The 12,879-nt window shown below is 56.1% G+C and overlaps 4 protein-coding genes across 4 annotated transcripts; 2 read left to right on the forward strand and 2 right to left on the reverse strand.

Annotated features, from left to right (window-relative positions):
* Positions 1-2,541: 2,541 nt before the first annotated feature.
* Positions 2,542-3,222, forward strand: SCP_0906210 (predicted protein; the record flags this gene model as incomplete). The annotated part of the gene is made up of 2 exons (XM_027761852.1): positions 2,542-2,635; positions 2,702-3,222. The coding sequence occupies 2 exons, from the start codon at positions 2,542-2,544 to the stop codon at positions 3,220-3,222; spliced, it is 615 nt and encodes a 204-aa protein (XP_027617653.1).
* A 2,549-nt stretch (positions 3,223-5,771) lies between these two features.
* Positions 5,772-6,101, reverse strand: SCP_0906220 (hypothetical protein; the record flags this gene model as incomplete). Its single annotated transcript, XM_027761853.1, has 1 exon — positions 5,772-6,101. One exon carries the CDS (start codon positions 6,099-6,101, stop codon positions 5,772-5,774), a length of 330 nt encoding a protein of 109 aa, XP_027617654.1.
* Positions 6,102-7,266: 1,165 nt separating this feature from the next.
* On the reverse strand, positions 7,267-7,519 carry SCP_0906230 (hypothetical protein; the record flags this gene model as incomplete). The annotated part of the gene is made up of 2 exons (XM_027761854.1): positions 7,267-7,342; positions 7,416-7,519. The coding sequence occupies 2 exons, from the start codon at positions 7,517-7,519 to the stop codon at positions 7,267-7,269; spliced, it is 180 nt and encodes a 59-aa protein (XP_027617655.1).
* Positions 7,520-8,624: 1,105 nt separating this feature from the next.
* On the forward strand, positions 8,625-12,773 carry SCP_0906240 (predicted protein; the record flags this gene model as incomplete). Its single annotated transcript, XM_027761855.1, has 12 exons — positions 8,625-8,691; positions 8,746-9,044; positions 9,090-9,166; positions 9,215-10,129; positions 10,182-10,872; positions 10,924-11,449; positions 11,519-11,652; positions 11,703-11,987; positions 12,036-12,166; positions 12,230-12,537; positions 12,592-12,674; positions 12,729-12,773. The coding sequence occupies 12 exons, from the start codon at positions 8,625-8,627 to the stop codon at positions 12,771-12,773; spliced, it is 3,561 nt and encodes a 1,186-aa protein (XP_027617656.1).
* Positions 12,774-12,879: the final 106 nt, after the last annotated feature.

Here is a 12,879-nt window from a genome sequence, read left to right on the forward strand (position 1 = left end):
GCGCACAGCGGTCCTCGGGCTCGGGACGCCCCTTGCAACGCTCACAACGCTGCACCAGATCCCCCTCTCAATGTCACCGTGCGCATTCGGTCTCGCGTCACCGCTATCGAATGCCAGTGGATGACAAGATGTGTGTCACTGACCATTGCTGCTCACGATCGCGCGGTGCAAAGACGGAGCCTGAAGCTGGATGGTAGCACGGGCTGCGTCGAGCACTTATATCTCTCACGCAGGCAGTAGTCACTCGAGCTCAAATATGCCTCCGCAGCCGATCGTCGACATCAGCGTTCGCACTTGAACCTTTGGACGATGCGGCAAGCTTCGGCAGCAACCTCAGCACTGTCTCCGACACTCTGGTCGATCACCGGGCTGTTGACACTGTGATGCTCAAGTGCTAACGTGCGGACGGACTTGGAGGCATCTACGCCTGCGTTCGCTAGGCAATTTGAGGTCTCTGGTGTGCGCTCAGGGCGAAGGGACACCCCATTGTACATACCTAGTATATATGAATATATCTCATAATGCCCGTGCATGTGCGTCAGCGAGGGACTGCTGTGCTGCAATGATTGACGTACATGAGTCAGTGGTTACCGACGCAGAAGTCATGTTCGCAGCTCCATGAGTAGACTTGTGCATAGTGCAGACGTCTGTGAGCTAGGCCTGTGCACCCGGAAAGGAGTTGCGCTGTGTAGCGACATGTGCTTGGCACATAATGGCCAGAGTGCACAGGCGTGGCAATGGGGTAGGCGACAGCACTTTGAGATATATTCTAGTTCCCGTGAAATCATTCGACGTCAGCATGCGTACAGATCGAAAACCGAAGCAACTCACCGAACAATAAATCTACATAGATTGTCTATTGAACTACACGAGAAATTCAGTACCACGCTCACACCGAATGACGGCGGGGACCGTACCTAGTACGTACGCGCACGCCAGAGCCAGTCGACCTGTCGAAGCAAACCCCGCAAACGCCGACAGGGTCAGTCAAGCAACGCGGATGCATCCACAAGAGGCACGTTCGCGTTTTCGACGTGATCAACTGCGACGCACCTCAGTACCTGCCGAGACGGATCGGCGCGGACATTGTACTACGAGACTGCGAGGCCAGAGTGTCAGTATTGTGCCCGTCTGCCAACGGGCATGCTGGCCGCCATCAAGATGTCCGGGGAAAGTAAATGTTGAGCACAATGGGCGGTCGAGACTGTTCGTGACTAACCTGAGATAGCTGCTCGCTGTGGGGACTGAACCTTGGCCGTCGGGCATTCAGTGTGCTGCGTCGAGCGCCGGAGGTCGAGCATCGAGGGGGCACATAGGGGATGCAGGTCGCGACGTGGATAACAGGCAGTGTGAGAGAAGGGGAGGAGTGGAAGCCTGAGAGGGGAGGAATGGAGGAGAGAAGTGGGGAGGGGGATGAAGTGTCAGGCAGATTCTTCCCAGTATTTGTACTCTCATCCTGGTCCGTGCGCACTCTCTTCCCCGGAAATCCCTCTGGCCCGCCGTGTTTCCACATCATAAATTTGCCTGACAACGCGCCGCCGTAAACCCGTTCCAGCCGAGAAGCAGGGCAACTCACCGAACACCACGCACACCGGAAGCCCATCCCCGTCCCATCTGCAGGAATCTTCCTCGAAACACGTCAGAAATAATCTTCTGCTCTTGCGCTTGCACTGCCGAGCAACCCGTGACATGGGAAACCACCGCGCGGTGCCTCTTCTGGCCGAGATGTTTCGCTCTTTTTGTATTTGCTTCTTCATTCGCTCTGGCCTCGGATTTCGAGCACGACAGGAAGAGGAACGCATTGAGAACGGTTCCAGATGGTGATAGTAACGGTGGGTGTCAGGTGGAAGAGGATATGGAGGCAGGACCGCCGGGGGTAGAATTGTGAATGCCGTCCTAGCACAACTCGAGTGGTGACGAGTCATTCAGACGACGCAGAGCGTCCGATAACCTCGTGTCTCTTCTTCTTCGCCTAGACTCATTCGCCGTCCCAGCTGTTCGCCTCAAAATTTGATCCTAGTGCCGTCAAATCGTCCCTTGCGGTCACCCTGAAAACGTCAGAGCGGGTAAACCGTTCGATTTGTTAGTCCGTGCAAGAACACAAATGCACTTCTACGCCGGCATATAAATGAGATGGCACGCAAAAAATACTTGATTGTTATTCGCGGAGCTTATAGGTACATGAGTTGCACTCGATGCCGTGTCACGAGTATCTGAGCATCTCCTGCAAGCCTGAAAACAAAGACGGTCAGAGCTATATTCTCTGTGCATTATTGTGCCAGACTCAGTGGAATATTCTATCGGTGACTCACCAAAATTGAGACACGGGTGATGCGAATCCGTGTCAAATATCCCGCTAGAACTCAAGCCCAAGCGCGCGCCGATCGTGCAGGGCAACGCCGTCATTCCCGCTGGAAACCGTGCCGCATCGCACACAATTCAATACATCCACAATCACCATACTCACCCGTCCTTCGTTTCGAGTCCTCTCTCGGTGCTGACTGCCTGTCTGCTCAGCACCAGCACCACGCAGCATCCACGATGCGCAGACAGTGTGCAGTGCCTCCCGATGGATACGATTCTCCTCTCGGAAAAAAGAGAGGAGAGCTACGTCGTCTAATTGCAGAAGGACTACGTGAGTGATTCTCGAACTTGAATCCTTTCGCTCGAACCTACCGTCTCACAGAGGCTACTATTCCAGGCAGAGTAACCGGTGTCCCTCACGCTGAGATGTTCTGGACCGCCAGGGAGTTCTACCGTTTTGTTGCTGTCAGGCACAGCGTGCTGCTCGACGGCTGGCCGGACGACGTCCTCTTCGCAAACCTCAGCACCGTCCGTGGTGGGATACGCACCTTGGACAGGCTTCTTGACCTCTGGAATGAGGGAACCCTCTGCTTCCGTCGTATCTCAGATTCGGAGGTCCTCGCACTCAATGAGGCAAGCGCTGCACCCGGACGATATGTCGAGCGGCCACGTCGCACTGCAGGACGGCCAGACATCAAAAAACATCGCCGTAGGCCCATCACGAATCCGCTCGGACTTCCGAGGGCGAAGGAGAAGCGAGGTCCCAAAAGCCCAGAGTTTGTCGTCGATTCTGACGACGAGCCTGGCGTGACGGTGGAGACTCAGCCAGTACAGGAGGAAAGGGTGAGAAAGCGAAGGAAGAGGAAGCTGCGGGAGCCGAAGAGCAAAGAATTCATAGAGTCAGACATGGACACTTGATGTAGACTCAGCCTTCGCCGTTAGTGCTTGAGGTAGACTTCGAATAACAGCTGTCGATCGACTTCTCTGCGCGTTCTCGGGCGGGTCATAGGCACATCAAACTAGTATTCCTCACCCAGCAACAGTGTGAGTTGCTATCCGTCCATGTCAATGCTTCAAGCTTCAGGGAGGAACACCTTGCGTACAGTTGCCAGTGAGACCGTCGAGAAAGAGATGTCGAGTTCAGTACGAACTTACCTTTCCAAACTAGGAAAATTGTGGCTGAACGGTGTACTTGCGCGCATTCACCATTTTCATGGTGTTCCACCTCGACCTCAAGCTTCTCCAGTGCCATCGCCCAACCTCAAGACATCCGGGACAAGACCGTACACTCTCATGAACCTGACTCACTTCAAGCACTGTGTGACTTATGTGATCTGAGTGTAGGCCTTGCCACTCAGTGAGATATCACTGTATTGTACGTTCCGCAACTCAAGTCTCAACTGTTTGGTGTCCTCACAATGACGCAACTGCTCAATATCTGCATGAGATCTCTGCAATGCAAAGTTGCCGGCCTTAGCTCATATTGGAAACCATTGAAATTTGAGATGGCTGATGCTGACCTATTTTTGATACTTACTTGATCATCAATCAAATGATGAACATCAAGACCCATGGAAAATAGACCGCAAGGACCGGTAGATGCTGTCTACCGATCTTCGCAGTCTATTTTCCAGGGACCTTGAAGTTTGAAGGACAGTGGTTGTAGTATACAGAACAAACCACATAAAACATATTGTACAAAGGACTCACCGGAAAACATACCCTAGAAACAAGCCATGTCTCACCGCGAAGCAAGTCTGTGACCCTGAGATCACAGATTGATATCTAAGGGTCGGTCAGATCAGAATGTGGTTGCTATGAAGTTTACTTGCAATGAGCCGAGCATGACAAAAACCACATCACCTGATCCCGCTGATTGGATGAGGATGATTTTACCTATACCTTGGCCTCACAGTTGGTTCTTTTCTCACATCTACTTGATGCCTTCACCGTCTTGCCACTACCATCTTGCCAGACATCTTTCCACTTCACCATGCTGGTAAATTCAACATGTCAGACTATATCATCCCCAGCTTCCCTTTCCACCACAAGGTATGCCTGTCAAAGTAGATGTACAGTGTTCTCGAGCTAATTTTGTCAAACTTCGGGCCACGGTGCTTCGGTGAATGAGACAATGTCCCCACCTTAGACTTCCCTTTTGTCCGCATGTAGTCATGGCCTCAGTGGTGTGAAGCGTCAACTGCCATGCTTCTCTTGTGTATATGGTAAGTTGCATGGCATTTGCGGTGAGTATCGCGCTCTTACATTGAGTCCTAGGCAGGCATCTTGCCGAGAGGTTTGATGTCGAAGCTGCATCTTCCAATCCTCAAACCAGCATCCTCCGAGCGCAATCACACAGTACCCTGCAAGCATACCCAGTCTGCCCAATTTCAACTGCGGATTTCAACAGCCCTGCAGTTCCACCACACGAACAACCATGCAAATTGGTACGTGGAGGGACTCGGCACATAGCTCTTCGCACAGATAGCCTTTAGAGCGGTGCATAGGTACATCACATAGGTGATTTTGGGCAGGCCACGGGGACTTGCATGCCATGGGCGTATTCGGTGTCACTGCCGTTATGGCGGCATTCGATACTTTACAGACAATGGAGGTACCTCCTTTTGTTCATCCGACTGTGGAGCTTAATATGTCAATTCCCTGCGAGTGGTGTGCAGCGCTCACGGTGCTGCTGTCCTTATCAACATTCACACCTTCATGCCCTGTCTTTGCATCTCATCTCGCCACCAGTGGCATTCCCTCGTGATGTCTCAGCATCCTGCGAGGTCCATGGTATTCTCCTCGGCAGCCTATCATCTAACAAGCCAACACAAGGATGCTGAGTGGAGTGGATCTGCGAGGAAGAACTTGGCCAGTTCTCGATGGCTTCGAGGGTTCGGTGAAGGTACGAAGGGTTGCACAGATGCATTTAGGATCAATGCCGTCTCAGCTCTCGGTCCTTCGCAAAGAATTGCATGTACCTCCCCAGCCATCCCCTTCGTCGATACTATGATTCCATGCCCGGCGAGGTGTCTACGAGCGGTGTCCGCCGTCGTGCTGTCGTCCACGACGATGCTCGTCTCCTGTCGTCGCATCTCGACTCGCCGCTGCCTGTGTCCTATCACAGTAATTTCAGTGATCGAAGACGCCACGGACGTCACGTTCAACGTTCTTCACCCACTGTCGAATATACCGACACGAATTTCTAGTCCCGCGTGAACGGCGTGCGCGGTCATTCTGCACGGAGGGAGTTGGCTAGTTGTCCGTGATTGGAACGGTTCAGTGAAGGCGAGGGGCCCTGCACGGAGGGCGGTCGGCATCAGCGCCGCCGTAGGCGGCCCTCGACGCATCGCAGAGAATTTTACGTCCGCAGTCTTCCCCTCGCTCGCACCGACACCATATTTCGACGTCCGGCGAGCGGTGTGCAAGCGTTGTCCGCGCTACACGCCGTCATGGTTTCGTCCGTGCTACTTGCGTCCCGTCCTCGCATTTGGCGTTGCCGCCACTACACGTTCTTTCTGGGTATTTCGCCGTCCTGCAAGCGTGACCGTGCATGCTGTGCGGCGTTCTTCCCTGGCAGTCGGACGGTCCGACACGATTTTTTGACGCGCGATGAACGGCGTGAGCAGTCGATGTGCGTGGCCGATCATCGATGGGTGGGGCAGCCCAAAAGCAGAAGGATCTGCATGGCGGGCATTAACTATCACCGCCACCGTATACACCTCGCGGCCTTTGAAAGAAACGACACGTACGTCCTCCGCAGCCTTCTCCTCGCGCGTGTGGCTCAACGACACCATGTTTCGACAGCGGGGGAGCGGCGTGCAAACGCTGTCAGTGCTGCACGCCGTGGTGCTTTCCTCAGTGCTGATGCTCGCGCCTCGCCACCGACGGCGTTTATTCTCGATACTTCTGCGTCCCACGAGGGAGGCGGTCTTCCCCTTGGTAGACTGTTGCGCGAGGTTCCTTGCCAGTAGTCGGACGATCCGACACAATTTTTGGGCGCTCCACGGTCGGCGTGCGTTGCCCGTTCGCGCGGAGGGGGCCTTGGCGGTGGGATACTCGCAGTACGAGGATCTGCAGGAAACGAGGTCAGTGCGAGTGTCGATGGTTTGCAGATGGCGGCACTTACCTAGACACTCCTGCCCTAGCCCGAGGACATCCTGAGGCCCTGTTTGGGTGTCCCGCGAGCGAGGCTTCGTGTCCTCGGCTGCCCGACTTTTCGACGCGATTTTTCGAGCCCCCGCGACCGCCGTTTGAGGATAGGTATGTTCGTGGATGCCGACCGAGCAAGTGTCAGCCCTCGTCCGTCGAACGGCGTGCAGGGTCGGTCTGCGATGGGGGCCTTAGCTGGACAGGACAAGGTCAGCTTCACGGTCTGTATGCCATTTTCGACGCTCCGACAATGGTACTTACCTGGAGGCGGCTCCCAGGCCCTGTGCGATATTTCAACACCATATTTCGGCGTCCCGCGAGCGGTGTTATTTGCGCCCGAGTGTATATTTGCACCCCTCGCTGTGTGCTGTCCACCTGCTGCTGTCCTCCCCGCCTGCACACTCCGACACCGTATTTCGAGCCCCCGCGAGCGGCCCGCAGCAGGCATTCATGCTGGTGTCGGCCGTCAGTTTTCCCCGTGAGTTGCTGGCTGCGTTAGTCGTGCACTGCGACCCCATTCTTCGAGCGGACTGTACTTACTTGGGACACGATTCTGCGGCCTCGCGCGAAATGATGACACTATATTTGGGCGTCCCGCGAGCGGTGTGACTTGCATCGGAGCGGGTGTTCGTGCCCCTCGCTGTGTGTTGTCCCGCGGTGCTGTGCTCCACGCCTGCGTATTCGGACACCGTATTTCGAGTCCCCGTGAGCGGCCCGCAGCTGGCGTTCGTGCTGAGGAGTCAGCCCATGTCGTCGGCCTTCGGTTTTCTTGTTCGCTTTCCGGCTTCTTCCCCGTCTCTTGTTAGGCATTCAGACCCCATTTTTCGAGCTCCCGCGAGCGGTATCCGAGCGCAGAGGGTACCGCCTCTCCGCAGGAGGGTCTGAGCTGGATAAGACAATAAGACAATGTTAGCATCGCGGTCTGCACGTTATTCTGGAGGTCCGACGACGATACTCACCTAGACACGGTTCCCAACCTCGCGCGACATTCCGACACGATAATTCGGCGTCCCGCGAGCGGTGTGGGCGCGAGCTCTCTGCGCCTGCAAGACTCGGACAGCATATTTCGAGCTCCCGCGAGCGGCTCGCAGCTTGTGTACTTGGTGAAGAGTCTGCGCGCATCGTAGGTTCTTGGTTTTTACCTTTGCATTCCTGCTGCTTCCCTGCTGTTGCCAGGCACTCCGAGCCCATTTTTCGAGCTCCCGCGACCGATATCCGAGTGCTGAGGGTACGCGCTTTTCCGCGGACAGGATATTTCGATGTGGCGCGGACTCTGTGCCTTTCATCCGAGCAGCACTCCTGTGGGCCGATCTCCCGTTGATCTGTCTGCCGTCTCTTTGGCTGTCAAGCATGTTCGACGCGGTATTTTGACGTCCCGCGAGCGCGATCCCCCGATTCGAGCGAGTATTCGCGCGCGTCCTCTTCTCGGCTGATGGGTGAGTTTTCGTTGTCGTCTGGAGCCGCTGTCTTGAACGTTCTCGGGCAGTGTACGAGCGCTGTCGTCGTGCGGTGCTAGAGGTGCCGGTGAGGAGTGTGCGCGCATCGTTGGCTTTCAATTTTCGTCTTCACATTCCGGCTGCGTCTGCGGCTCTTGTCAGGAACTCGAACGCCATTTTCTGCGCTCTGGCGGGGGCGCTGAGTGAGGAGGAGGACGGAGGGTGTAGATACGGGAAGCTGTAGAGTAGCACGCGTGAGCGAGAGACGCCGGTGGAGGGAAGGGACTCGCCTGGATGCGCCTTCTGTGCCCGTAACACACCCTTTCTCAAGGAATCTCAACGGGCCAGTCTTTGCGTGCACAGGCTGAGCGTCCGATGTGCGCCCGCGAGAGGGAGGCCATCGATCGAGGCCTTGCTGTCACCGATGACGAACGCCGCCACCACTGCCTGCAACCGTGCACAGAATCGGTCAGATGTTACAAGTCTCTGCAAACAGCGCCGAGTAACGCATGCATGTATATGATGGGCTCAGGCAAATCCGCCTCAGGCTGCGCGTTGCCAAGGCGGGATTACGTAAGCTGCTGAGGGTATAACGTTCGTCGCTGCAGAGAACGGCGACAAGGACTCGATACTCGACTGCGCCGCCCTATGCTCATCCCGTAGCACACGCTACCCAACCATTTATCTTTATTCGTCTCTCTCGCATTCTCTACCAGCTCAGGATACGGGCTAATGCCTGGTGTGACTGTGTTATCACCTTCCTCAGCTCTCGGACTCCGTCTGCCCTCGAAATTTGCACGTAAGTTCCGCCACGACCACCATATCTTCCTCTCATTCATGCTGCGCAACCCAGCAGCTATGCAAAATGGACTGAGCACCCACCACGACACCGTTGCGCAGATCAAGGAGGCTGCAAAGGAACAAGCCCAGAAAGTCCGCGGTGCATCTGCCATCTCCCTTCTCAAGTCTGCACGCGGTCAGATCCAGCTCGCACAAGCACTCGAGCGCGATGGCAACCTCAAGGGCGCTCTCAGTGCCCTTACCAAGTCTGCCGCGTTGGCACAGATGTTCATGGACTCCGCCGAGTTCAAGCAGGAAGCGCAGCCGGGCAAGATGGGTGTCCTCGTCAAGGACTTCCTCGACTTTCAGAACGTAAGCACGCCTTGACGTATGCTCGCCAGTCGCTGAATTTAGCAGCATGAGGGCCAAGATCTCACAGGCAAGATCCAGGCTGTAGAGACCAAGTTGCTAGATGGGGAGCGGTCGTCTTCACAGTGTGTGCTCTATTCCCTTCTCATCCGCATGGCCTCACGTGGCGGCAGAGTCGATGATGCTGAAAGCGACGTGGAACCCGCGCAGCGCACTGGCGGCAGCATTGCAGACCGCATGCGCGCGCTCCAGACCGCCGGACTGTCCGTCTCCTCGACCAAGCGGCTGTCCCGCGAGCTCTCCCCCGCGCCGTCGCCTCTGTCGCCGGACATGGCGCGGCCGAACCGAGCCTCTCTGCAGAGCCTGTCCTCGCAGCTGGCGAGCTTGCCAAGCCTGACGACGTCCAGTCTGTCTCCCGTCGCAGCAAGTTCGTCGGCGGCGTCGGCGGCGTCGCCGCACGCGCTCGTCCCAACCTCCAGTCTGGGCCCACCGTCTCCTCCCTCGTCGACATCGTCTTCCCCACGCCTGTCGCATTTCAATTTGGCCGAGTTCGCATCCCAGTTCCCGTCTATCGACGAGCTCGACGAGATGGACGGGCTGAAGCTACCGTCTGTGCCCACAGGCACGGGCAGCGCGAGCTCGCGCTCCTCCAGCAAGCACTCGGACCCGGATTTGCGCGGGGAGCGCTCACTGTTCTCGCCCCCGAGGGCGTTCCCGCTCCTCCCCATGGACCCCGGCCCCCGCCCGTCGAGCACGCCCATCCCTCCCACGATAGACACGTTCATCAGCCGCCCCGCATCGCCCGCGCCCTCGTGGTCACCCCGCTCCCCGCCGTCGGTCCCCCGCAAACCGTCTGGACTCGCGCTCGGCGGCCGCTCGCCCGTCATGGGCCCGACGACACCTCCGACCGCGGAAAGATCCGAGACACCGATCTCGACGCTGTTCCCCAAGACGCTCTTGGAGCTCAACGCCAAGCCGAATTACAAGGTGCTCGTATTGGATGTGCGAACCCGCGCGGAGTTCGAGCAGGAGCACGTCAAGGTCGACGCGGTGGTGTGCATAGAGCCGTCGGTGCTCTTGCGGGACGGGTAGCTATCCCCACTCGATTTCTTCGTGACCGGCTTACTGACGGATCTGCAGGATCACTGCCAAGGGTATCGAAGATTCGCTCACTGTCGCGCCCCGGCACGAGTGGGCGCTGTTCAGCAACCGTGACAAGTTCGATTTTGTCGCGGTGTACGACGACAAATCGGAGACGTTTGGCCCGCCGAGTTCCCCGTTGTCGATATTCGTCCGGGCGATTTACGAGGTGGCGTTCTCAAAGTACCTGAAACATCCGCCGATGCTGCTCGTCGGGGGTTTGCATGCGTGGAAGCGAGAATTTGGGGACAGAGAACTAATTCAGGGCGCCTCGGGATCGTCATCGGTCGCGCGGAGTGTCTCAGGCATGCCGAACGGGCTGGCATCTCCCAGCGCAAATGGAGTAATTGCTCCCGTACCTTCTTTAGCTGAGAGTTTGCCTCCCACCCTTAGCCATACGCGATTACCAGCGGAGTCCACGAGTACTACGATTTCTGCCACCGCTAACCATGATATGGACAGCGTCTCGTTCGGACGACATAGATCAGGGACAGAGCCATCACCATCGTATGAGCGATACCCTCACAGGCCATGGATACCAAGTCATCCGAATGGCCGCCCCGCTGACCAGGACATGGTGCCGCTTTCGCCCACCACAGATTCTGCGAGACGCTTGGTGCGCAAACCCGCGATGTCGCGCCCGTCGTCGAGTTCGATCTCCTTCCCGCATACGCCGTCGATACCTGAAAACGTCAGTTGTGTGTCGCACTTACTCCCAGTGGCGATGCTGACCTCTCTGCAGACTACTACGCCGTATACGTCCCCGCTCCTCAATGGGTCTTCACCCATCACATACCCGCAGTTTGCACGCCATATATCCCCCCAAATATCTGGATCGTCTTTCTCTTCTTCTACCGGACTGAATGGATTAGTGTCTATGCCGCCACAGGCATCTATTAACCCGTCGCCACTCTCGCGGCGGAGAAGCGATTATATTGATCAGTCGCAAGAGGCGCTCTCGGGGCTGACGAAGCGCCCCTCGATTGACTACCCTGATTTATCGGGGCACAACATTCTGCGTCCACCGCCCGCGGCGGCGTCTTCCTCGCTCGAGCGGCACGACAACCGGCCGCGCCTCATACAGCAGCCGTACACGATACCACACAAGGGGCCCAAGCCACCGACGATACAGTCTGACTACCCCGTGACGTACTGGGCGGACATCCAGATCGGCACGTCGGGCCTCAAGAACCTGGGAAACACGTGCTATATGAACTCGACGATCCAGTGCTTGAGCGCGACGGTGCCGTTCGCGCGGTTCTTCACGGGTGCGTATGTTCGTTGTCTGTCTAACCCGGTGGCGTCGTCCGCGTCATCGTCCTGATTTTTGTCGTTAGATGGCAGATGGAAGAGTGCGGTCAACATGATGAACCCGCTCGGGACGAAGGGTAACCTCGCACAAGCCTTCGCCAATATTTTGCGCGATATGTGGCAAGGGGAGATGCAGTGGTTATCGCCGGTGACGTTCCGAGTATGATTTTTGTTTCTTTGTTTCTCGGGCGGTACTAACTCTTCATTCAGCGGTCGATATGTATGTACGCGTCGCAGTTTGGGGGCACGGAGCAGCATGACTCGCAGGAGTTCCTTAGCTTCCTGCTTGACGGACTACACGAGGACCTCAACCGCGTGCTGAAGAAGCCACACATCGACTCGACCCCGGAACGGGAGGCGGAGCTAGAGAAGATGCCGACGCAGGTCGCGTCGGAGCAGGAGTGGCAGATCTACCGCATGCGCAACGATAGCCTCATTGTGGACTTCTTCCAGGGCCAGTTTCGTAACCGGATGGAGTGCTTGACATGCCATAAGGTACGAATCTCGTTTCTTTCATGAGTTCTTGTCATGAACGCGTTCCAGACGTCGACAACATATAATGCTTTCATGTATCTCACGTTACCCATACCCTCCGGACGGATCACCAGGGTGACTTTACATCAGTGCCTAGAAGCATTTGTGAAGGAAGAGGTCATGGAGAAGTCAGAAGCTTGGTAAGTATATATCCTTCATTGTGTCCCATGTCTACGGGCTGATGTCGCATATTCTTATCTTAGGCATTGTCCCCACTGCAAGGAACTGCGCAAGGCGACGAAGCGGCTGTCTCTGTCAAGACTGCCACCGGTTCTCCTCATCCATCTCAAGCGCTTTTCGGTCAAAGGACCCTTCACTGACAAGATCGAGACATTCGTAGACTTTCCTCTCAGAGGCTTAGATCTTACAAACTACATGCCAGCGCCTCTACCGCCCGGTGTGAGCGGAGGCTCGCAAGTGCCGCGCGACGATCCTCGTTCGCAGTTGCCGCCATATCGGTACGATCTGTACGGCGTGACCAACCATTTCGGGACCTTGAGCAGTGGACATTGTAAGTTATGTTGTGGTCGGTTCTTGAGGGTTGGTTCCTGATCCTCGCTCATAGATACTGCCTTCATTGCTTCCCGAGGTGGCTGGTTATACTGCGACGATAGCCGCGTATCACAGAGTGACGCGAAGAACGTCGTCGTGAGTATCCGTTGATCTTCTTCGATCCTACTGGGTCACTCACCCATTGAGTAGGGCAAACCCGCGTATATTTTGTTTTATAAGAGGATCAAAGCGTAACCCACCATTCACTCATTGCATTTGTGTGTTCAGTTATCGGCCCTGCTTTCTCACCTGTATCCCATCTCGCTGCATTGAATAAGACCCTATAACAATAGTACAATGT

This window comes from Sparassis crispa (genome assembly GCF_003851025.1).
Source record: "Sparassis crispa DNA, contig_000008F, whole genome shotgun sequence".
NCBI lineage: Eukaryota > Fungi > Basidiomycota > Agaricomycetes > Polyporales > Sparassidaceae > Sparassis > Sparassis crispa.